Source organism: Asterias rubens, chromosome 5 (genome assembly GCF_902459465.1).
Source record: "Asterias rubens chromosome 5, eAstRub1.3, whole genome shotgun sequence".
NCBI lineage: Eukaryota > Metazoa > Echinodermata > Asteroidea > Forcipulatida > Asteriidae > Asterias > Asterias rubens.
This window is the reverse complement of record NC_047066.1, coordinates 19161659-19186717: the sequence shown is the minus strand read 5'-3', so window position 1 is coordinate 19186717 and position 25059 is coordinate 19161659. Positions and strand designations below refer to the sequence as shown.

The 25059-nt window shown below is 37.2% G+C and overlaps 3 protein-coding genes across 4 annotated transcripts; 2 read left to right on the top strand and 1 right to left on the bottom strand.

Moving 5' to 3' along the window:
- The first annotated feature begins 6664 nt into the window (after positions 1 to 6664).
- Positions 6665 to 8046, top strand: LOC117290475. Its single transcript, XM_033771891.1, has 3 exons — positions 6665 to 6719; positions 6861 to 7298; positions 7550 to 8046. Exons 1-3 carry the CDS (start codon positions 6665 to 6667, stop codon positions 8044 to 8046), a joined length of 990 nt encoding a protein of 329 aa, XP_033627782.1.
- Positions 8047 to 12206: 4160 nt separating this feature from the next.
- LOC117290345 (protein HGH1 homolog) lies at positions 12207 to 15248 on the bottom strand. The gene is made up of 3 exons (XM_033771686.1): positions 14429 to 15248; positions 13155 to 13345; positions 12207 to 12596 (listed from the first exon to the last, which is right to left on the bottom strand). The coding sequence occupies exons 1-3, from the start codon at positions 15090 to 15092 to the stop codon at positions 12378 to 12380; spliced, it is 1074 nt and encodes a 357-aa protein (XP_033627577.1). The 5' UTR covers positions 15093 to 15248; the 3' UTR covers positions 12207 to 12377.
- A 100-nt stretch (positions 15249 to 15348) lies between these two features.
- Positions 15349 to 21375, top strand: LOC117290347 (serine/threonine-protein phosphatase PGAM5, mitochondrial-like). Of its 2 annotated transcripts, none has more exons than XM_033771689.1 (5): positions 15349 to 15641; positions 16034 to 16206; positions 16830 to 17044; positions 18646 to 18776; positions 19721 to 21375. In XM_033771689.1, the coding sequence occupies exons 1-5, from the start codon at positions 15466 to 15468 to the stop codon at positions 19869 to 19871; spliced, it is 846 nt and encodes a 281-aa protein (XP_033627580.1). In that variant the 5' UTR covers positions 15349 to 15465; the 3' UTR covers positions 19872 to 21375. The 2 variants fall into 2 exon arrangements, with proteins under 2 accessions (XP_033627580.1, XP_033627579.1); XM_033771688.1 differs by having other exon boundaries at positions 18643 to 18776.
- The last annotated feature ends 3684 nt before the right edge of the window (positions 21376 to 25059 follow it).

Here is a 25059-nt window from a genome sequence, read left to right as displayed (position 1 = left end):
TTAACGTCACAATGCGGCGTGGATGTGGAAGTGATCAGACGATCTGAGACAAAAGAGCGGGAAATTCGAGTGACGTCATTCTTTGAAATTGTCACTTTTCAGTAATGTGTGAAGCAATATAGGCTGCACTTGAACTAGTATGCATTGACAATGGAAATAACACTTCATTAAGACTGATTTTAAAAGTTTTATATCAGCTGGCTGGTCACCATACTGGACTACAAATAGTGTGGAACGAGCCAGCAGTATTTTGCAGCGAATATTGATCAAACTGAGGTAGCTTGGCTTCGCTAAATTACTATTTTTATGGACGGACGACGACATCCATTTTCGTTTCACGTGGACTTCCAACAACGTCGCACAACATTGTACTTTTTGCCGGTCATTTTTGCTCTGTGGAACACGAGTCTTCCCCTTGAAAAGCTTGCTACATTGAGGACTGCACACGTGGAAACACCCAAGCAAAACTTTGCAAACCTCATCAATTATTTACGGTGAATTGCCTTCATTTAGAACTTCCAAGATGTTGGATCGATGGAGGTATCGTAGCAACCGGGGCCACGGGTGGGAACAACGGGGAGCTACGCTCCGATGCACGGTAGGGACCTCATGTGTATTCTTGTTTGTTTTGCTTTACTTAATCCGTGACCAAGGATGCCAAATATTGCGTGTGTCTAGCCTAACTATGTTTATAGGTTTGTTGTTTTCATGACGAAGGGCCACATTTGGTTTCTTTGGGCATTATATCCCAGATAAGATTAACAGCTTGGAAACAAGATTGTTTTGCAATACATCGGCCATGAGAAGTCGAGGGTGAAACAGGATTGTATTTTGTATGGACTTATGTATCCTCCCCTTACCAGTTTTCACGCTATTATGTATTTTTCTTTGAATTGGGAAACAAATAATGATGCCTTTTATCAACCAATGCCCTAATTACCTTCTTTTGTTAATATGAAGTATGCAAACATATATTAAAACTTGATGGACATTGAAATGTTCACACTACACACCGATCTTCGATGACTTCAACTGGCCCCATTTGTTTTGAGTTTTTCCTGTTTTCACGGCAAACAAGAAAGTATGGTTTCCCGGTGAAGCCATACATGGAAGAAACTATTGTAACGTGTATGACTCTATAGCCAGCAGTTGTCTTCGTTTTATTCAAAATGTTTTTTAATGAAATTTTAAAATTACCATGGTAATTTGCAAAAAATAACAAAAATAAATAATTTAATAAAAAGTGTGAATAATCACTGGCTTTCAAATCTGATTTTTATTTATTTTTATCCCCTTTTTTCTCTCTTAAAATTTATAATAAAGTGTATAAATAAACAGTGATAATTTAATCATCAAGCTGATCGTTTAAACTTTAATATTAATAATAATATTGATCGGAGGGTTAAAACAAAAAATCTCCAAAAATATTAGAAAATGATACAAGGCACATGGCTTCTTTAAGCCTCTGTATTTTTTTCCCCAGAATGCTCAGCAAAACATCCAGTCACATGATTTGATCATCATGAATTGTGAATTGAAATAGTGTTTGATGAAACTTTTTCGGTGGGCTAATATTTTTATGTGGCCTCAACATTATGACATATTTTTGTACCTTGTAGAAATGCCTAAAATACCAAACTTTTTGCATTTACAAGTGCAAATATCCAGTGGAGCCTTACGTGTTTCTAAGTTTTGGTCAAGGGAGAGCAGACTCTTTGCTTGGCAAATAAAACCACACATGTTTTATCTAGGGACTGTTTACATCGCGCACAGAGAGGTAAAAGATTTGCCACGATTTTAGGGACACCTCGAGAACAGGACCTCCTACGAGCTAATTCGTGATAATACAATCACTGCCGTTTTGTCATAATTAAGAGTAACACAAGACGCTACAATTTGTCCTCAATTTTGTTTTAAATTTGCGTAGGCCTCCCAAAGACGTTGGTAACTTCCCAGAATTCTACAGTTTCATGAAGCCATATATGTATCGCTATATTAGTTGTTGACAGAGCTAAGTACAAGAGTCGGATATGCTATACACTGTACAGTTTTCCTTAAGCGCAGTGTTTGTCAAAATAGCGATTTACCCAATTGTCCGCGTTATAATACACTGGTTTAGAGCTACTTATTAACAGCTGTATATTGGGATTCCTTTTGTAAGTCTTCAGTCATTGTTAATAACGGTGTGAGCCAAAATGGCTGGCTCAGGCCCACAATGGTTTACCATGCATGTGACTTTAGAGGATGAAAAGGGGCCATCTCTACTAGGTTCTTGTGGTTTAGTTATTTTTAACTGTAGACCGTTAGATTAGGTACCTCTTTGGGTCAGTTGTTGCACCATGGTTGCAAATCCAAAGTGCTAAATAATTACATGAGATTTTAAGCATTGCATGGTGAGGTATCAATACATTTTTTTGGCCCACTCGCCATTGCTATATATTTTACTACCGCGGGGTAGACTTTTTATTTCGGGAGACTTCTCAGTTCTGAAAAGAACTGTCCTGCTATTGCGGTGGAAAAGCGTTAGTAACCTTACTAACGTGGAGGGAGTTCTTTATTTTTTTCAACGTTTCGACTGTTTTGCTGTAGTCATATCGTTAGGATACTGCAAAAATAATTGATACATTAATAGTTTGTCCATTGCTATGCGCAGGAACTGCTTGTATTGTGAGTTTCCAAGTATCCAGACCTGGCACGCGTCTGGTCACAACGAAATTCATTTGTAAAGAATATCTTTAATTGTATAACCATGTTTCAGCAGTAAAATATAAATGATAGAAATTGCATTTGATATGAAATGATGCACCAATTGGTATCTGTGTCAACCCCCGGGCTGCACCCCCATACACACAAACCATTATCATTTCAAGGAAACATCAATAATGCAATATCATATGAAGATTACTACTTCACGAAGTTTTTTCATGTGCCACAGTTTTACCCTTGCAAGGAAAGTTGGTTAAATTCAATTGAATATTGCTTCGTTCGAATAATGATACACTTAAAAGGTCTTGATATTGTAGATCGAGTGTTTAGCCATGACATTCATTCCTACTCTATGTGAATGAAGATGTATGTAATATAATTTACCTGTTTAAAGTTTCAGCTTCATTGTCGTCAAGTTTATGAGAAAATTAAATCACAGAGCAATGTTTTCAGGAGAATCACGTAAACCCGATGTACGCTTAAAATAATTGTCCGTCTTGATCAATGAGGCGAACATTATTTTAGTGAAATTGTTTTACATATTTCTCAAACAGTACAGCGGCCTCAGCAAGTTATATAACAAGAGAGGCTTCTTACCAACATATGTAAATCTGTGTACGACTGTACGTTCGTGTTTTGTGTCGCACAAAAAGTACCCAAACCCAAAGCAGGTTCAGGACCGTTTTTCTAAACTTTGTTTTACAGTAGGCCTAAGAGTTTTTTTAGAGGTATTTTTGTACAATGTATTCATTCTGTTTTCACAAGTATAAGCTCCATCACAGACCAACTTGACTTCCTTCCCTACCATCGTGGTTGCATAATGCTGTAAACATATTGTAAACACAATATAAAAACATCGATATTTCGCCATTCAGACGTCCATGTTTCTCTGTTGTTATGTTGTTATACGAACACACAGAGAGACACAGATGCCACATTTCACCCACCCCAATGGTCTTTGTATTGCCGAGACTGGAGGTCGATTACCCATCTTGCAAATTCGGGGATTCTATTTCAATAGAGCTGCTAAAGGACAAAAAGTAGAGAGGCAACACAATATGCTTACCAAGATTGCAGCCGATTTCACGAAACGCAAAGATTAATCATAACTCGAGTTTGGACGAGTAACCCGTCCTAACTTAGGATGGGTTCAATGCGTCATACGTATTTGGATACGGAACTGAACTTAGGAAGAGTTTGGTGAAATCGACGGCTGCTCATTTCTGCTAAGAATATAATTGTACAAGCAATATTTTCAGGTTTCAGCTGAACGAAAATCTCCTCCCGTTTTAATGACATAGGAAGATTTCCGTTATGTATAGTTTTTCCTAAAAAATATGTCAGTTTCTATAAGTCATATGAGTGATGCCTGTTATTTGAGAAAGTGAGCACAGATTGTACAGTTTGTATCACAGTGGGATGAACCTTTTACGACGAGGCCTACCTATATCACAATGTGATGGTACCTTTACAGATACCTACTGGTACATAATATGATCAAATACAGCTTTAAAATACAAACTACTTCAATAATTGCTGAGTGGGCACATAATAAAACCCAAACACCAAACACTAATCATTGTTGTTCTTAAATTGCTATTAATTCCCTTATTAACTATAAAGGGACCAGGGCCTGATCCCTCGTTTTTTCCCTGGTGCCTTACATTATCACCACTTATCAAACGAACTAAACTAAGTTAAGTTTCTGTAATTTCCGGTGAGTGACTTGCCCATAATAAAAATCTCTTAGGGATGATACTGTGCACACTTGGGTTCAATATTGGTCATCGAAGTTGCAAGAGAATCATAAAATATGATCATTAAACACCCTTGTTGCACTTTTATGTGTGCTTTCAGATACCTTAAAAGGCTTCAGACCTGAAGTATTTTAAGTTACATCTTTCTCAAAAACTATCGTTTCTTCAGAGGGAGTCGTTTCTCACAACTATCAATCAACAGCTCTCCATTGCTCATTACCAAAGCTTTTATGCCAACAATCATTTTGAGTAACTACCATTAATAGTGTCTTTGCCTTTTGAGTTATCATCACATTCTCACCAAAGTAGCCCCAGTCGTTACTTTTCTTTAAAACAATATATATTTTACTGTTTACCATACTGAATGTGGGCCTTTATGTGCTAGATTGTATAAACCATGATTGAAGTAATTGGGTTTTGTTGTGCATCCGATGGAGTATACCTGGTGTGTGTTGCTGAGGCTGCGTGATATGTACTAAAGCTTATAATATGTAGATATTTCTTTAAGTTAGTCATCAAAGTGCTATACGAAATGTGTAAAGATTTATTCGATCGTTCACCCGTACACAAATTGAAGGACCGTGTTTTCCGTGAGCACGGCCTTTGTGTCACCCTAATATCCGTGAACAATCTCCTTAGACTTTCAACAGAAGCGTCTATCCCCAGTTTGACTTTTTCCGAAAATACAGCTTCAGAAACTGTTAGAATTCCACTTGTCTAATATAATTATGAAAAGGTCATAATTTGCAGAGGTCAACATTCTTTGATTCCTAAACAGTTTAATATCTCCATTTTTGTTTAGGTAATGAAAATAATTTTGATATCTGCAACATATTTAACTATACGTAAACTAATATTAACCATACCGCATGCAAGCATGCATACAAGCGTACGCAAATATAAGGCCTTGAGAACTTTTTATCAGGAGAAAAAAAATCATTAAATTGTTGCCATAGGGACCCAAATAGTAACGCTGTATATCCGATGATAATATCGAGCGGTATTGGGCTCTTTGTACCCCTCGCCCGGCAACGGCCCTCCTGGAGCCCAGTTGTTAACAACAACGACCCGATAAGAAGCCTGGGCACGCCTTGTCTCAGCCACTTGCAAGTTTTGCCTCCATCAAGAAAGGAACACATAATCTTGAGAGCTCTTCAATAACTGTGAAATAATATTTTACTTCGGACACCCAGCGTCTCCAAGCCACATACTTGGTAAGTTTTTACCTGTTACTGTTAACCAATCATGTATTGTTAATGCATTGTGTTGAATAGTACATAGCAGACGTGTACAGCAAACAATTAACCAATAAGAGAACTCCTTCCAAATTTATGGCTTTTCAGAAATTCACCTTTATGTTATTTTGTGCCAGCTATTACAAATATCTGTTTGACCATCCAGGTACTATACGAAAAAGATATAGGATTAAAAAAATGCAAAACAATTTATAAACTTGTACATGATGATTTATTCGTTCATATTTTAATATTCAATGGGAAATAATTACAATGATTGGTAATATTTGTATTTATGTATCAGTGTAGGAGGCGCCAGGCCTACATAACACCCAAATATGTTTAAGCATTGTACCAAATAATTACTTTATTACATTTTTACAAAACCATTCACCGATACTTTTGTAATGATTATTGATACTGATTATTATGAAACTTAATTTTGTTATGAATTGTACCGCAAATTCTAGTTTCTATCTTAGATATTATATACATTTTGTTCGACTTAAACTGAATAACAATATTGATGATGAAAAACTTTAGAATTGTCCTTAGAAATAGTTGCATTTTTATACTATCTAAAATTAAACTTTTCTTTGTGAAACCATTGCCAAACTCTCTTCTTTTTCTGTGAAATCATTGGTAAAACACAAATTGGCGCACACTAGAGCACGTGTTTGCCACATCGTCACCCTGGTAACAGTGAAACAAGAGTAAACAAAAGCCGCCCTTGGTTACAATTTGGTCAATGTTTTCTTTTGTTAATAACATCCCAACCATCGATCTGCCTGAAGATAAGAACTTTTGGAACATAGGAGCGCATTACCCAACTTGGAACCAACCACATCGGAACCATTTCCAGACTCTTGCAAACTTGGTCATCATTTATTTATCGCGTCCATTATTTGTTTTTCTTCCAGACATTTTTAAAGATAACCTCCGTACACAATCAACCAAGAAAACGAAATGGCTCTCAGCAACTTCATCTTCGTATTGCTCGCTTGCTTCTTGAAGCTTTCTGGTAAGTTTTAATACATTTTAAGAAATTATTTCCTCAAACTGTTGTATGCAAAATTAACCCTGGAACTACTGATAATTACATCATTTACATTGACAAGTTTTAGCAAATGTTTTTAGTGATTTCCATTTTTTCCATCTACAGCTTCCCAGTTTGTCGACATTGACATCTCTGAGATCGGCAGTCCATCAGATATCGTTGATGGCGGATCAACCGATGTGACTTTCGACCTGGATATCACCCCAACCTCCGGCGCTGCTTCAGTCATCAACGCTCTCGGCAACGATCTCCGTTACAAAGTCCAGGCTGGACTCTCGGCAACAGATTCCAGCGACCTCTCCTCTGCTGTCGGCGCAACAACCGTTACTCTATCAAGCGGACAGAAGAGTGCCTCCCTGGTTGATGATGACGCCACAACATGGTCCTCTCTGGTTGCTTCCGTCAACTTGACCGATGTAGATTGCGGGAGTGACGGTACCGCTTACAACTACTTCTGCGTCGTGGTCGGACCTTCTGACTCTTCTACCTGGTCTGGTGTTGATACCAGCAACACCACTAGCTGCGTCAGCTTCGTATGCAAAGGTACGTTCACAGAAAAACTCAATTATTATCGCCAGCATATTTCAGAAATAATTTGTACCTACAAGTTAAATTTAACCCGACCTACTCTTTTTAGTGCTAGAAACGAAAGCGATCACAATTCCTTGCTGTGTCTCAAAATGTTAATTTTCAGTCCATTGCAAACTCTTATCGTGGCACTTAGCTATTTTGGTTAACTGTTCCATATTCTCGAACAAATATACTTATTGTTCTCCCTCTGCTCTACTCTACAGCTGTTGTTGATGTAGGAGCTGACTCACTGAGCATCACCAACCCCGACGATGGTGTCATCAGCGTAGGTGGTGGCCAGGCTCTTGAGTTCGACATCGAAGTTTCATCCACTGCTGCTTCTGACCTCGTCAGCGGATCCAGCAACTGGGCTGTCACAATCTGGCTCTCTGATGCCGCCACTGATGGTACCGTGGTGGCTTCCACTTCAGTCTCCCTGACCGCTGCTCAATTGACCACCGACCTCTCCAACGGCACCACAGCTACCCTTTCCGACTTGGCCGCCACCCTGGACCTCACCGACATTACCTGTGATTCCTTCAGCTACAGTTGCGCCTCTGTTGGCCCAGCGTCTTCAGCCACGTGGAAGGTTATCGCATCTGGAGCCACCAAGGATACCACTGCCTGCCAGGCCGTCACTTGTGGGGCAGCCTTCGCTCACATCAGCCTAGCCTTCCTGAGCATTTGCGTCGTTTTCAGCTCACTCTTCAACCAGTCATAAAGGTTTTCTGCAAATCCTACTGACTATTATAAGACTTTTGGGCCAAATAATCTTGAGCTCTACCAATTGCCTTTATCACAAGGCTGCAGTGGCCCCTACAAACAAAGGGTGCCTCCTTTTGATGGTGAATTTGCAAATAACATCTTACATCTTCACTATTATCTGAATTTCCGCGAAGAACATGCAATGTATTAAAATACGTTTTAATACAACAACGTTTTTAAAGATATCCATACATTCATCTAGTTTCAGAAAGAGCAATTCATATTCAAATGAACATTATTGAAGTAGTACAATCATCTGATCCAAATATTACAACTATGGATTTCAATGTTAATTAACTAGAGTTTGTAAATACTGTTATATTTTGTAAAATATTTTATTACCAAACCACATTGTATTAAGTCAAAATGATATAGAAGTTAATATCTTTAATAGTTTTTATATCTTTTTGCCTAAAATAGTTTCAATTATCAGGAAGTATCATTTTGTTTTGACATTTGATGGATTTTTCACTTTGAATGATAAAAGTCGAAGGAGAAGGAAAAGCTACTGAAATAATTTTGGAGGAATTCCAAAAATTGTTTTATAAAGTCGAAATTCGGGGAGATAATGACCAGTGTTTCATCATTTCTTTTTTGAAATGCTAAAACCGCAAAGGAAAGTTCCACATCAGTTGTTGATCATGTTGGACAACGGCGCGCCATGGTAGACAAATTGAATCCAGTGATTCAATTTGATTACCATATCAAGAGTTCACATGCTCACCAATTGGTACCAAAAGAACAACCAGTTTGGCAGATTAAAATATTGCGATGTCTTCTCAATTCTACTGTAACCTACAGTGAAAAATCCTCAAGTGTCAAAGATGATTTATTCTAAATTTAATTACTGAAAACCTTTAAAAAGAGTTTTCTTTATCTGTAATTGAAGTTCAAAGTATACTGGTTTGACGTCAACCACAATTTCCTTTTAAGCGGTCACTTTCTGTGTTTGTATTTGTTTGGTTCGTGGTGCGCACCCTAATTGTTCTGTATTTTTTTTATTGAAAACTAATGAGTGATGAAATAAATTTATGATGAACTTAAAACAAAATTTTATTATGTGTTTTTTCAATGATTTAATCGTTCTTAAAGTTTCATTTATCAACATCAATAATGGCGGGAACACTGAGATTTCAAAGTTAGGTACTTTTGAGGTTTTTTATCAATATTTTCTCAAAAGGTCATAATTTATGGGTAACTTTTAAAGTTTAACTTGCTGCAACTGGACAAAGTGGCCCTGTTAGAAGTTGAATATGTGAGGGTTATTTTTCCTGAATTTTTTTTATCCTGAGAGTAATTTCTGCATTTTCTTTGTGAGAAAATATTGGGGAAAATAAAGAATAGGGCCTATACTCATGAAGGGAAAATCTAAAGTTGAAAATCTAAAGTTGAAAATCTGAAGCTGAAATTAATTTATCATGTACATAAACAAATGACAGAAATTTTACTTCGAATACAAGACATTTCACAAGGGAAAAAAACATAACTATTTTCTCTATTTCTCAAACTCAGTATGACTTTTGTACCATTATATGAGTTCAACAGTAAAATTTGTGAAAATATTGAAAAAAGAATTGGATAAAAATCTAAAGAGATCTGTAAAACCATAGAGCAACTTGTTCTATGGTAAAACACGCGCGGAAATCCTTCAAGAAGCCCTTTGTGCGTGCTAAGTTTCATAAGCTATTCCACACAATACCTTCTCCCCATCAACCGATTATGCTCTATCGACAGATAATCAACACCATACAAAAAACAGCAACAGATTAACATTTGTTGTCTCTATGACGACATACAATCAAAGAGAAGTAAGCGAAAGACATTAAATATTAATGATCAGTGAGTGCAAAATTGCTCCCTGGACCGAGTTCCTGACGACCGGTATTTGTTGGTATTATGACGCCCTTCAGTGGTCGCTTCGTATCGATTTTTTTCCAGAGAAATCCTGGAAACGGGGAAAGTTATTGTGACGACCTGTATACAATGTGCGACAGCAAGGGCGTTGTCACTTACCGATAACAATTTTTTAGTGTTAAAGATCCCAAATCGGTTTTATCAAAAAGTAAAATGATAACTTTCAACCCGAAAGGTCGTTCAACAAAAATAATTCACTACAGCGCTTCTTTTCACAGAACTAACTTTTCCCAAAATAGTTAGTTTTACTATGGTGTTACCGCAAGTTATCTTTAGGTGTTCCTGGCCAATTTCAGTAAAACTTCAATCAATTCCATGAATCAAACTTGGGTTTCTTTTTAGCTATTTTGCTTTCTTGTAAACTGGATTTTGTTTTTCTCATTAGATTCGTTTCATCTCTAGGCATTGAAGACTATATACACTTTGACAATTCTTAAGTTGAATTTCTATTCACGTTTGATGAAATTATTATATGGCTGACCGGCTGTTGCTTCTGGCTTTTCAACATTGAATGTGTCCTGCGGCCTCGTGAAACTGAATGCTCTTAAAGCCATTGGACCCTTTCGGTAAACAGTGTTGTCCAAGGCCCACACTTTGTGTACCACAACTTCTATATCAAATAACAAACCTGTGAAAATTTAGGCTCAATCGGTCATCGGAGTCGGGAGAAAACAACGGAAAAACCCACCCTTGTTTCCGCGCGTTTCGCCGTGTCATGAAATGTGTTTAAAATAAATCCGTAATTCTCGTTAACGAGAATTTATATTGTTTTGCTGTTTTCTCAAAAAGTTAAGCATTTCATGGAATAATATTTCAAGAGAAGTCTTTCACCATTGCCTTCTGTAAACCCTGTAAGTTATTTGTAAATCTGTGAACTTTTATTTTTTTTCCTGAACCGAAAGGGTCCAATGGCTTTAATTGACAATTGAACGATAAACTGGTGAAATTGAATGACTCCTGTTGACTGTTGAATGCTGATCCAACAGAGCATAAATTTTCAAGCGAAACTGAATGAGTTGCGTGTTAAAATGAATGGACTTTTGTTGAAATTGGCCGTAAAAAGTATCTGTCAGTCAAAGTCGATAATAATAGCAACTAAATTACAATACAAACATGACAATGTGATTCTCCCATTAACTATTTGAAACTACCTATGAACGATGTAAACAAGTGCTCTCTCTTGGTCTTATAAAACTTAATACTTTATACCAGCCGAACTGTGGAATATATCAGTCTTCTTTGTACTGGTTTACCTTTACAGACCAAACTAAAGTTGTGTTTAGCCTGGGTCTTGACTGAACAATATAAACCATAAAAGAAAACACCGAAATTTGTTTTGTATACATTTCTCATGATTTATTGTTAGATTTTATATATCAAAAGAAACACAATTCAAACAGGGGATAATCAGAAGAGGTAACTTGTGTATACCAATGCAAGAATCAAACAATTGTTTTTACAGTTTCAAGCAAATCCTGATTGAGTAGCACAGAAATCAAAGAAAGAAAAGAAGAAGGAGAAAATCCCAACGGATTAGACAAAGCATTCCTACAGCTTTTGGAATCGTTCAATCGTTTTTATCCTAAGTAAAATGTAGATGTTTATACAATAAAACTAACATGTGAAAATTGCATTGCAAAAGGTGATCCCGTATTTTAGATATCGCCGAAAATCCGGACCAGTATGTCCAAGCAGGAAGAATAGTTCCTAATTGGAATACACACTTTATAAGAAACATTACAGACAGTAACGCTTGTCAGATTCCACATTTTTGGCACAAAATCTGACAATTTTTAAGCTGCTGTAGGTTTTTAACTGAAAATTTGTATTGCCTTTAATTTGAAGAGTGATTACCAAACGTATTCCTTTACTTTAAGCATATTCAATATTCTAACTGTATCCTACATAACACGCCCTTTCCTTAATTCAATGCATTATTAATAAAGGACATTCACAGTTTCGTAAATACAATTATCTTAAGTTGAGCAGATAAATCATGATTCTCTCTCATTTCAATTGTTGTTTGAGGACTTAACAAGAACTCATCAATAATTTATTGGTCTAGTACTGTAGCATTTTTCAGACCTGTACTTAGTAGACATTTTTATCTCTTGTGTTGTGTAGTTTGATTTTTTTTTTTAACTAGTAAGAAGAAAACTATAAATAAAAGGTAAACTTGCGGGTACAACCATGTGTAAATCTCTTAAAGACGAGCAGAGTATACTGTTCGAAACGTCGAGACCCAACCGGCTCTTTTCAGAGCCAACACTCACTCTAAGAGATGTACACATAGTTGAACCCACAAGCTTACTATTTATTTAAAGTTTCTTCTTGTTTCTCCACACCATTCAAAGCTTCAAACAATACTTGATATTAACTAGTGTTTTCCAATGATTTTGCGATTTTGTCAGGTATTGTAACCTCCTGTAGGTTTTCCATTCCTGGTTCTGGCTCATCACCTATAAGAATCTGTATTAGGTCCTCGCATGGTTGCATTAAAGAAGGCTCCTTCTCCCACTGATGGTACTCTCTCATTATGATGTATGTCCGCTTATCTTGGACCACCTTGCGTCCTGATTTGGTAGCACATAGCTAAGGAAAGCAAGACACAATTGAAAGTAAAGGCGCTGTAATAAATTTCACAGTTGATGAGAGGTGGTACAATTTTAGAAACAAGATTTATTGCTGTCCATTATAGAGGTATAGTTCTATTCAGTCTTAGAGTTAAAGCTCTATGCTATAAATACACCATTTTGTACATTAACACAATTTTTTGCTTCTGTGTAAAAGAATGGTGTCTTCAAAGTCAACAGTTTCAAAATCCTATTTTTAAAATAAAACACATTTTGGCAAATTTGAACATGCACACCCTTCTTAGCTTTCATGTCAAAGAATGGTGTCTTGGACGTTAACAGGTTGTCAACATCCAATGATTAAAAATAATAGTATAAAAGTATCCTCACTCCTCAGCACTAGAAAATGTATAAAAGAGCCAGAGACTTATTTTATTTTGAGAAAAATGCAGCAACATGATTAATAGGTAGACTATCAAAAGTCTGATTTCAGTAAAAGTCTTAACTTTCACATCCCTGGAAATGTCATCAAATTTCCATGAAAGAGGTTTTCGAAACAATAATTATATAGCTGTACCTTCATGACTGCCTCAATCAGCATCTTTTTAATATCTTTATTTGTCTCTCTTTTCTTGTCCTCATCTAGATACTGTAAGTCCTCCGGCATTCCTTCCATCTCTTCCTCAGTCAGTTCCTCTGGGCCAGCAAGAGGGAGAAGAAGATGGGGCAAGATGTCCACTGCTTCACTTAACAACCAGTCATGGTAGTCTGCACACACGAAGAGATCATTGTTATGAAACATGTTTAATACCGGCCATGCTTTTAATTGATGTGACACTTGACTAGACAGGACCAGAGAGTTACAATCATCACAAGATGGTAAGAATACCAGTTGTCAAATATAATAACATGTTAGTTCTCATTAAAAGTGAGAAACATACTGAACACACAAAACATTGGATAACTTTCTGTATCATGCCACCACTTTTTCACTAATTTTTACAAAAAGGGATATCTCATTGAGGTAAATTAGGTACTATATCATTTCATATCAAATAAAAAAGTGGTGGCGCCATACAGAAACTTTTCAAATACATTTGTTTTCTTTTAATTATCACTAATCATATTCCTCCCTCTCTAATAGATCAAGCACTACTCAATTGCAATGGCATTGTATTTGTGTGTGGAGAACAAATTGCAATCAATAGGAAACTCCATTACAGTGTATATTGACACTGTGGACAGGAGACGTATGCATGTCAATTCCATTGATTTGATAAGAAAACCAACCTCAGCCATAGTTCTAGTTGTTGGGGAAGTATGACACCAATTGACCCCTTGCACGCACATCACACGTGGCGACTGTGCCCACTCACCATTTTGGTTGGCAATAGGTTTTTGTGTAAACGCTGCGTCTCCTAAAATGCGCACTTCACTGAATAACGCCCAATGACACTGCCACCAATATGGCGCATGCAAGATTATTCTGATGATGATGTCAGGTGAATTGGGTCAATAAGCAGATATTGAACTAGTTTTGCCAGAGAATGGTATGCCCTCCCCCCCTACCCCCCCTCCCCATGTAGCACAGGGGCCCAATTTCATAGAGCTGCTTAGTTGCAATAACGTAACCCCTCCTCCTGGCGGCCGTCGGGAGGAGGGTTATGTTATCGCAACTAAGAGCTGCTATGCACAAAAATTTGATAACATGAAATGTCTTCCTCGATAAAAACATGATTACCATCAAAATGTCCATTTGTTGCATATTTCTAGTAACTGGTGTTCAGCTGATGTTTGCTCATCCATTTACAAGTATTTGGAAAGCTAAGCCTATACTTTTTTCAGTTTCACCTGTTTCAAAGCAGCAGTTTCTCAATGCAGCCACAATACCCCGCCTCCTAACACCGGATCCTTGGTAGTGTATATAAGGCAACAATCTCTGTATAACGCATCTGTCTTTATCCAAAACAAATTCCCTTCCCTCTGGTAGCTGGGTCAAATTGGACAAAACAGTCCCAAGATAGTCCAAATTTGAATTCTTGCTGTTGTAGTCCTTGGTACCAAATGTCTCCACTAGCGTTACCAACTTCACTGGAAAATCTTGTTCTTGTAAAACCTCCATAACGTGCCTGCATCCTGCTGGAACTCGTGTTATGTTTGTCAATACTTTACACGCGTTGTCTGAATTAAAGTTGGACTTGTCAACGACAGTCTTTAACAAAATCGACAGTAGTTTCTTGTCTGATGCAAACGTATTTGTACTTTCCCCGCCGTCGACAATATGCGCAGTTAAGTTGACGACGCATTTAAATGCATCTGACGAAGTTTTATCGTCCGTGTCTTGAGTTAAAGCTACGAGAGCTTCCGGGAGCTTAGCGTGAGACTGCAAGAGTTGTATGCCGTCTGCAGACGACGTTAGACCCACCACGTATTGCAGAGCACTCGCCTTCAAGTCGGGACGGGCGGACACGGAAAGAAAGTTCGATAACTCTTCCAAAACATATGGATCGGCCATACTGTTGATCAATAACTTATGAGTACAATGTGTGTATGATCTAACTTGTATTTGTTTGTAATTAACTTAATTACAGACGGAGATTTACGGCTACTTTCAGGATTTCACAACACAAAATTTGACGAAACATGTGCATTTTGGAATGTGTCTGGTACCTGCCAGAAGATCATCGAAACACCGTTAATGATTAACTTGGTTACCCGACGACTTACTTCCTTTATTCAAATGAGGGCGCCCTTTACAATGACGAAATCACTCGAGCATTAGCAATATTTTTGTGGTGTGTGTATGCGGTGTCTCCCAAATAGTGCGCTTAAAATCATTCACACTTTGTTCAGTCATTTTCACATTTAGGGTAAAATAAAGCAGCATTATGTCTTCACGCTACCGTCTCGGTAAATTAGTTATTTGCGGCCTTACGACCGGCGTAGCTGCAGCAGCGGTGGTGTACAAGTCCAACGGAGTTCCAGATGATTTGCTCCCCACTGCACTGGCTTCTTGGACCACCAACTTTACTCCAAGCACCAAGTGGGATTACAATTGGGACAAGTAAGAACTTTTGAGATGTTCTTGGAAGTCTGTTTACATAATTACATATATATGAAATAACTTTTCCAACAGAGTAAGGAATAAAGTAAGAATGTTCATTATTATTATTATAAAATACTTTATTATGCATTAAATTAAAATCAAGCATTTATTTACACTGACCTACTATAATTATGAAAACAGAACTACCACTGACCGAGTGTTAAAAGTGCACCACATGTATGATATTTACAATTTACATTGAGGTACTGAGAATGCCCTCAAATAAACAAATCTATACTCTTTTTTTTTTTAAATTCAAAATGTGCAAGCAATAACCATGCTTAGTTTTCCACATTCCAATAGTTTTTCAAAATTTCATATGATTATAAATTAATCTCTTGATTTCGCAGACGAGAACCAGCAAGTCTGCTCGCTCCAAACAAGACTGAGATAGACGGTGCTGAGTACAGCGCTAAACTTCAGAAGCTGAAACCCACAGCAACGCGTCACTTGATTCTAATCAGACATGGTCATTATAATGTAGATGGTTTGACTGATGACAAGAGAATCTTGACTGCTTTAGGTAATTATAGCATGGAGGTAGAAATTAATGTAACTCAACTCAAGCCCATTTACCTACTTCTTTAATCCATCAATGAGCTTGAACTTGATAATTTGTTGTGGTTTGAGGGTTTGTTATTGGTAATGGTACAGATATGTGACGTGTTGGGCCAGGTGGTTTATAGCCTGAACATCTGATGTCAGACTTTGAGGCTCATGAATAACACCAGAGACCTGCCTCCAAAACCGGCGTGTAGATTTACCTTTGACCTCACACATGTCACAGAGAGATACGCAGTCAAATTCTATTGCTGACATGACAGGAGTGTATTGTTTGGGCATCTATAGCTCATGTCACTGTACACGTTTATCCAATATCATGTATCCAATGGAATCACTAGCGGTTAAAGACTGGGCCCCTAGCACCGGATGTAACATCTTCACCTGCCAACAGAGGGCGATAGTTATGGAACTGTCAAATTAAAACATTTCACAATGCTTTTTTTATTTTCACAAGTCAACATTGTCTCTGGTCGTGGGAGATTTAGTAAGCAATAAAACTAAAAAAACAATGACAAAGACTTTGGTAAAGCAAGTAATAAACACTTCATGATTTTTTAATAATTGTGTTCTTTCTGTTTAAAGGCAGGGAACAAACAGACTTCACAGGAAAGAGACTGAAAGACCTAAACCACCCCTACACCATAATGTACAATTCCACTATGGCCAGAGCAAAAGAAACAGCTGATATAATAGCTCAGCATCTACCAAATGTTCCGAGGGATGAATGCGACATGTTGAGGGAGGGGGCCCCTATTCCACCTGAACCACCTGTTGGACATTGGAAGCCTGAAATCAGGGTAAGATAAGTTATTTTTCTTCCCAATGTTTTCTAGTATGTTGACCAACCATTCATCTGCACAGGGTCCAATTTTATAAAGCTGCTTAAAAGCACAAAAGTAGCTAAGCATGACAAAATTATGCTTACCAGATTAAGGTTACCAGCCAAACTATCATGTCACTGTACATTTTGTGACTGGTATCCTGCTCATTTCTGCTTTTAGCAGAAAATCATAAGCAAATTGTTCTGCTGTAAGCACCTCTGTGAAATTGGCAAGGTTATGATAGAACAACTTTGGACATCTTTGTTTGCTGACGTGTTAATGCATTCATCACCCTATATCATAACAATGCTGTTCTGTAAAACACCACCATTTTTTTTAACTCAAAACCATTACAATCTGGAAGTGTCGTGGCTGAGCGGTTAAAAGCACCAAATTCAAACTCTGGTTTTTCTGATCAGCAGAGTGTGGGTTTGAATCCCCAGCCGTGCACTTGTGTCCTTAAGCAAGACACTTAACCATTGCTTCGTCCTTTGGATGGGACGTAAAGCAGTTGGTCCTATCTGCTGTGTAACCGCATGTAAAAGAACCCAGTCCTCAAAAAGAGGAGGGGTTCGCCCCGGTGTTCCTGGCTGGATTGGCAGCATATTGCGCCACAGTGAGCACCTTGTAAACTAAGGATTAGGTCTCTTAATTCAAAAAGATTTCATCCCAATCACCTTGCAGGAAATACCTGGCGCTTTGTACCCTTTGGCAAAAGGCACGTTATAAATACAGTTATTATTACAATCTACATCTCTTCAAAAATTGTGTCACTGAATGTCTTAAAATTTGGGCCTAGGGTTTTGGACTTTGGGTTTTGATATAGAATGCAACAATTTTACTTCAGGACAGTTAGTGCGGATAAAGCATAAGCCCTATCCTTTGTTAAACAAAGACATCTTCGTTCAACTTCCTCTTGCTGCCTTTTTGTTGTGCCAAGAACTCGCTATTCAACTTCTGCAGAGAGATCATTCTCTGTTTATGGCCCCAAAATTCTGGAATACGCTTCCTACACATATCAGAAATGCCAGCTCACTCACCTTATTCAAGACACTCCTTAAAGCTCACCTGTTCCAGCAGGCTTACTAACTATTCAACTGTGCCTCAGCGCCTTAGAACAAACACTTGTGGGGTGTCGTGGCTGAGTGGATAAGAGCACCGAACTCAAGCTCTGATGCTTCTGTTCAGCAGAGTGTGGGTTCGAATCCCGGTCATGACGCTTGTGTCCCTGAGCAAGACACTTACATGTAACTATAATTGCTTCTCTCCACCCAGGGGTAAATGGGTACCTGAGAGCAGAGATGGTTCTTGTGATTGGTTTAGTCGAGTGGCGCATATATTGCGCACAGGCTGTATACTCCCCAGGGAGCTGAGATGGTTTAAGGAATGATTTAAGGCCTAGTGACCAGGGGTAGTAATGTCGGAAGCGCTTTGAGACTAAAAAGCGCTATATAAAAACGGTCTATTATTATTATTATTATTTGGTGCTCTAAAAATGACCTTTGATTGATTGATTCCCGGCAAATTTGTAGTTCTCACAAGTTTCATTCTTTCTCTTCCCTGTGCCTCTCCAGCAGTTTTACGAGGACGGAGCTCGTATAGAAGCAGCTTTCAGAAAATACTTCCACCGAGCGAGCCCTGAACAGAGTGAAGATAGCTTTGAGGTTATGGTTTGTCACGCCAATGTCATCAGATACTTTGCTTGCAGGTGAGGAGAATTTTTTTACATTTTGGACAATATTGATGGTTGAAGATTTTTAGTGATGCTACATGTAGATGGCGGCAGATTTATAAAGTTAATAGTTCTGAGAGCATGCACATATTTACATGAACACATAAAAGAAATATACCAAAATAAAAACATCTTTTTCCTCTGCAACTTGCACCTGTTATCTCCATACTTCCTTTTGCATTTTGGTATTTTTACATTTGGGTACTTTCCGTGTAACACAGAACGCAATGTCCACAGATTTACATTAAACTTACACTATTTGAAGATAATGATAGTAGAAAGCTTACCTTAAAATATTACTTGCTGATGTGCTGTAGCTTTTGAGAAATTAGTAAAACAATGTCACGAAAATACGCTTTACATGCTGAAATAATTTTTGTCCTTGGAGACAAAAATTATTTTGATGACTTGTTTTTACTCTGTGGACATTGTGTTTTGTTTCTTACAAAAAGTACCCAGACCCTTTAAAGAAAGAGGCCAGAATAAAAATACCCCTTTCCTCTAGCAACTTACACTGCTTTTACAATTTTGCTTGCAGCTGACATTTTTCATTCATTGTAAGTAAATTCACCTTACATACATTGAGAATTATTTTTAATATATACATTTGTAAACTTATAAGAGATGTTAAATTTGCATCGGGGATAAAGAATATTAATTTTGGTTTTTACCCAAAACATAGGATTCGAACTGCCTCTAGATACCGGGCAACCTCGGTAGTCTAGTTGGTAAGACACTGCTCTAGAATTGCAAGGGTCGTGGGTTCGAATCCCACACGAGTAACGTGTGATATTTTGTCACCCTTGAAAGCACTGAGAATAACATTGCTAACACACATCGGTGTATGGGTTAAAACACAAAATTGATATATATAGGATTTGAGGCAATGATATATGTAAACTTGTTTTTTTGTTTTACAGAGCAATGCAGTTCCCACCCGAGGCGTGGCTACGGATTGGCCTGAATCACGCTAGTATCACATGGTTAGCCATCAGGCCCAGCGGACGTGTTTCATTACGACAACTTGGAGACTGTGGACACATACCACCTTCTAAACTTAGTTCAGCATAAGCACAAATATGTATCATGAATCCATCAAAATCTTCGTTACGAGAAAGCTCCATTGAATTTCTTGGATCATTAAACTTTAGGATGAGTAGTTATTTTTCCTGAGGTTTTCAACAGCACCACTGTGCATATTCCACTTAGGTACACTGTTAGTAAAAGCAATTACATGGAAAAAACAGGTGTAAAGTGCCCGAGGAAATGGATGTGTTATTAGCCTCTTTCTTCAATGGAGCATACCGTGATGTTACAGCAGGTTGTAGTGGGTTTTATTGAGCAATAGTTTGTGAAATTCATTTGTTAAAAACAGGAATTTAGTGGTTCATCTGGATTAAGGAAGGCTCACACTAGAGTTTATACAGTTTGGGTGAGAGTCATTACTGCATATGATGCAGAGTGCCAAGTGTAACCCGTTATGGGATTTATGGAATTTGATGTCCATTCACAGGCCCGTAACCAGGAATTTTATTGATTTTGTATAAAAGACAGTAGGGACTAACCCCACCTGTTGCAAGGTGACACAGGGGGAGTTGGACATTTTTTGAAAATGAAGGCCCAAGTGTGCTTATTTGTTTGAGGGTTGGGGATTGGGTAGGGCCTGTACATATGTATAATAGACCGGGCCATTAATAAGCTATTGGATATTGACCAATCACAACCCATTGCACAACCAAAAGTCCGACAAGCAAAAGGTCCAACATGCTTGGCGCGCGCAGCAGAGTTGTGCAGAATGGCATTGGAGAGGCTCACAGGTTCCTGCTCACACGTGCTCAGTGGGCGGAGCCTAATGGATCAGTCTATTGTTGGTTGGTTTGTTTGTTTGTTTCTTTCTTTTGGGTGAGGGTGACATGGAATGTTTGGAATTTAATGACATCTGATGTGTGCTCGTTGGCTCATTGTTTTATCATCTATTTACCTCAAAGAAGATGAAGTCATATTTTATTAACCAGGGTAATTTTTAGTGTACAGAATGTATTCAGCATCTTCTTTTATTTAATAATCAGCAATAAGCTTATTGAAGATGTGTCACATGCACATGCAAGCCGATAAGACAAAATGTAAGTTATCTAGGTTATTTGCATGTTGGAACTTTAATTTACTGCTTGAAGAATTCAAGGACTCTTTTTGGCAATAACTTGTTAAGGAATGTCAACAATTTGGATGTAAGTTTGTCTGATTTCTGATTTTTTTAAACCACATTTTGTGTTATTATACATTAAAATTAATTAGACAACAAAAACGTCAAATCGTAATCATTAAGATTTTAAATTTTAGGCTTTTAAAGCCAAACCACTCATTGACTTGGGTACATTTTGTCAAACAAATCTGAATGTATTCTAATTAATTTAGGTAAAGTCCTTCCAGCCATTAACAGTAGCCAATTTAGTTTTTCATATTCTTGTAAATTGCATGACATTTACCCTAAGTTTTGAGATTTAAAGCCAGTGGACACTATTGGTAATTTTCAAAGACTAGCCTTCACAGTTTGTGTATCTCAATATATGCATAAAATAACAAACCTGTGAAAATTTGAGCTCAATCGGTCATCGAACTTGCGAAATAATAATGAAAGAAAAAACACCCTTGTCACAAGAAGTTGTGTGCATTCTGATGCTTGATTTTGAGACCTCAAATTCTAAACTTTAGGTCTCAAAATCAAATTCGTGGAAAATTACTTCTTTCTCGAAAACTACGTCACTTCAGAGGGAGCTGTTTCTCACAATGTTTTATACTATCAACCTCTCCCAACTACTTGTAATCAAGAAAGGTTTTATGATGATAATTATTTTGAGTAATTACCAATAAAGTCCACTGCCTTTAACGATGAGTATTTTTAGTTTCAAAATTAAGTCATTCTAGCGACACATGGCCCAAGGTCTGTTTTGTCGCATTAAATTGTCACCTTATTATTCTGCTTATATTTAGCAACAAAAGCAAATGCTAAACCTTGGTTTGCACTTTGAGAAAAGGCTCGGTTGAATTTTCATATTTTGGTGCAATCGTATTTTTCTATCTAAAATATAAAATATAAAATATTTTGTTTCCATAATTCAATGAAGTGTTCCGCTAAAATAAGCCCTGGTTACTGAAATCTTAAAAGAAATTTCATCTTTTCAAAAGTTTATTTCTAGAATAAAACATTAGTTGAAACCAGCATTGTGTCTGCTTGATTTCTTTGTTATTCTACTGTATCATCAATTACAAGTACAATGCAGTTGTTACTTCAATACTGGCTTGGAATAAATGATGGTAACCTCCTCCCCTCTAACATGTAATTAAAGGGACATAACATCATTGCATTACGCCTCATGGTAAACAATTATTATTTGTTTGAGGTAAAATATAAAGAAAATACTTGACTGGCAAGTATTCAAAAATCACCATTCACAACCATACAGTGAATATTTGCTCACATTCGATGGCAATTTACAAAATTTTATTTTATTTGTTTAATCGAAGGGCTCATATTTTTTTTGTTAGTGAGATCTGCACATCAGATTGGGTATATTATTTAATTGAAAATGTGCAAAATAAAGCAACTAAAGGCCTACTTTTGTCGGTTTTCACCTGATTTTAACTTGATTGTGACTATTAAACGAAGAGAAGAACATTTCTCTTCTGTGGATCTCAATAACGTAACTTCCAACAAGTACAATCCGTTTAAACTCATCTTTGAGGTTCGAAGACAGACATGGCTTCCACCGCCCTGGTTTTTGCCGCCACCACCCTGGTCTTGGCCCTAGTACCCCTTCAAAGAATTTCCCACATACAAGTGCCCTTTGCAAAATGAATATGGCCTTGCCCTCGGAATGTTGAAGCTCTAAGCCTGTGATTGTGGAGGATCTAGGGCTGCTGGTCTTAATAACAAATGCTCATCACTGGCAAGCATACTAATCTTGTTTCCAAGTCCAAACATTTTGAGGTTAAGTTGCCATGAAGTGAAGGATATGGGATGTTGTTTGCCAACTGTGGTGATGATTTTTTTAAAGGAAATTTGGGAAATGCTGTACTTTTATATTGTGTGAAATTGTAAAGTTTATAAAATGTTTTATTCAATTTATAATCTTGAATACGTTTCTCAAACACAGGAACTGACTTCAAAGCAGGCCACAATGGAAAACTAACAGGTGAGTTTATAATTATTTCTGTTTCTTTTGTTATTTTTTCATAATTTCATTATATTTTTTCCCCAGTGGTTTCACAGTTGCTTGGTTAGATACCAAAGGGCGGCCCTGCCCTTCCTGAATGATGTTGGTACTGGTGCATGGTGGTCACAATAGATGAGTTATTGTTTTGATTTTTTTTAGTCTTGTGACTAAAAAAATGTTTGATAATAGCACATATTGTTCTCCAATCAACATTGTGTTCAAGTTGATAGCTTACCCCTTCTGTGGACAACCTTTAAATGACACACAATCAATATTTGGGGGTTTTATATAATTTCAGCATTGTTTTTTTTATTGACACACAAAAGATCATTTACAATTAACAATAATGTCTCCCCAATGTCACCACAAAAGTTAAAGAAACCTGAAATATAAATGAAATTATTGACGTCAACTTATTGGCTTTTTATATTAAAATCCCAATCACGCAGGAAATGAACACAATGGTATTGGATTCAAAAAGTTGTTTTATTCTCAGAATACCTTGTACAAACTGAATCATGTAGTCCAGGGTGATCAACCATTATTAAAAATGTCACTCTCTGTGAGAATAAATTATGCCTGCAATGATAAGCAAACATAAATGTCTTAAAGACACTGGACACTATTGGTAACTGTCAAAAACATAGGATTCGAACTGCCTCTAGCTGCCGGGCAACCTCGGTAGTCTAGTTGGTAAGACACTGCTCTAGAATTGCAAGGGTCGTGGGTTTGAATCCCACCCGAGTAACATGCCTGTGATATTTTTTCACAGGACTCGGGAAAGTACTGAGTATACAGTGCTAACACACATCGGTGTATGGGTAAAAAACAAAATTAATATTCTTTATCCCCGATGCAAATTTAACATCTTTTATGTCAAAGACTAGTCGTCACAGTTGGTGTATCTCAACATATGCATAAAATAACAAGCCTGTGAAAATTTGAGCTCAATCGGTTGTCGAAGTTGGGAGATATTAATGAAAGAAAAAAACACCCTTGTCGCACCATGGTCACACGAAGTTGTGTGCTTTCAGATGCTTGATTTCAAGACCTCAAATTTTAAATCTGGCGTCTTGAAATCAAATTCGTGGAAAATTACTTCTTTCTCGAAAACTATGTCACCTCAGAGGGAGCTGTTTCTGACAAAACGATCAACCTCTCCCCATTACTCGTAATCAAGTAAGGTTTTATGCCAAAAATTATTTTGAGTAATTACCAATAGTGTCCACTGCCTTTAAAGCAAGGCAAGTCCACACAGGTCCCTGTTAGTCACTCTGTGGACATTCCTTTTTTCTGTACACACTTGAGGAAAATATATTATACTTCAATGCAAAACTATTAATCTAATAAAAAGGAAAAATTACTTCAATTCTACTCAACATTCAAATACATATCACTCAGAATGGAATGTCCTAAAATATTTCATTGTTGGACCTCAAATTCCTCTAACCAATGTATAATGTATTGGTTTTGAACAAAATAATAACAGTAAACTTAATATATACAGTTAAATAATTTATTCACAATACTGACTAAAAGTTGTTTATATTTAAAGGAGTAGTCGAACCAAAATGAAGTAAAAGTTCAACAAATGTCCACATCAGAGTCTATTTTGGCATATAATATTAATGTACATAAAATGTATAAACATAGCAATGGAATTATTCTTGCATTAACAATTCTTCTGAACATGTAAATTAAAGGAACACGTTGCCTTGGATCGTACGAGTTGGCCTATAAAAAGCGTTTGAAACCATTTGTTATGAAATGCATGTTGTTAGAAAGATGTTTTAAAAGTATAATATAATGATCCACGCAAGTATCACTCAAAATTGCACGGTTTTCCTTTTACGTCGCGAACTAACACTTATGGGAGTCAATTGACTCCCATAATAAATGGCCGACCGTGTTAGTTGACGGGGTAAAAAGAAAACCACGCAATTTCGAGGCATATTTGTGTAGATCATTGTGTTCTACTTTTACAACATCTTTCTACCCATATGCATTTTGTAACAAACAGTTACAGAACACTTTTTAAAGACCAA

Bases quoted from the DNA above. Each gene is read 5' to 3' on its own strand.
- LOC117290345 (XM_033771686.1), bottom strand. From the start codon at position 15,092: ATGGCCGATCCATATGTTTTGGAAGAGTTATCGAACTTTCTTTCCGTG. The intron at 13,346-14,428 runs GTGAAACTGAAA...TCGTGTGTGCAG, and splicing joins AAACTGCTGCTTTGAAACAG to ACTACCATGACTGGTTGTTA. The intron at 12,597-13,154 runs GTACAGCTATAT...TGCTTTCCTTAG, and splicing joins TGATTGAGGCAGTCATGAAG to CTATGTGCTACCAAATCAGG.
- LOC117290475 (XM_033771891.1), top strand. From the start codon at position 6,665: ATGGCTCTCAGCAACTTCATCTTCGTATTGCTCGCTTGCTTCTTGAAG. The intron at 6,720-6,860 runs GTAAGTTTTAAT...TTCCATCTACAG, and splicing joins TTGCTTCTTGAAGCTTTCTG to CTTCCCAGTTTGTCGACATT. The intron at 7,299-7,549 runs GTACGTTCACAG...TCTACTCTACAG, and splicing joins CGTCAGCTTCGTATGCAAAG to CTGTTGTTGATGTAGGAGCT.
- LOC117290347 (XM_033771688.1), top strand. From the start codon at position 15,466: ATGTCTTCACGCTACCGTCTCGGTAAATTAGTTATTTGCGGCCTTACG. The intron at 17,045-18,642 runs GTAAGATAAGTT...GTGCCTCTCCAG, and splicing joins ATTGGAAGCCTGAAATCAGG to CAGTTTTACGAGGACGGAGC. The intron at 18,777-19,720 runs GTGAGGAGAATT...TTTGTTTTACAG, and splicing joins ATCAGATACTTTGCTTGCAG to AGCAATGCAGTTCCCACCCG.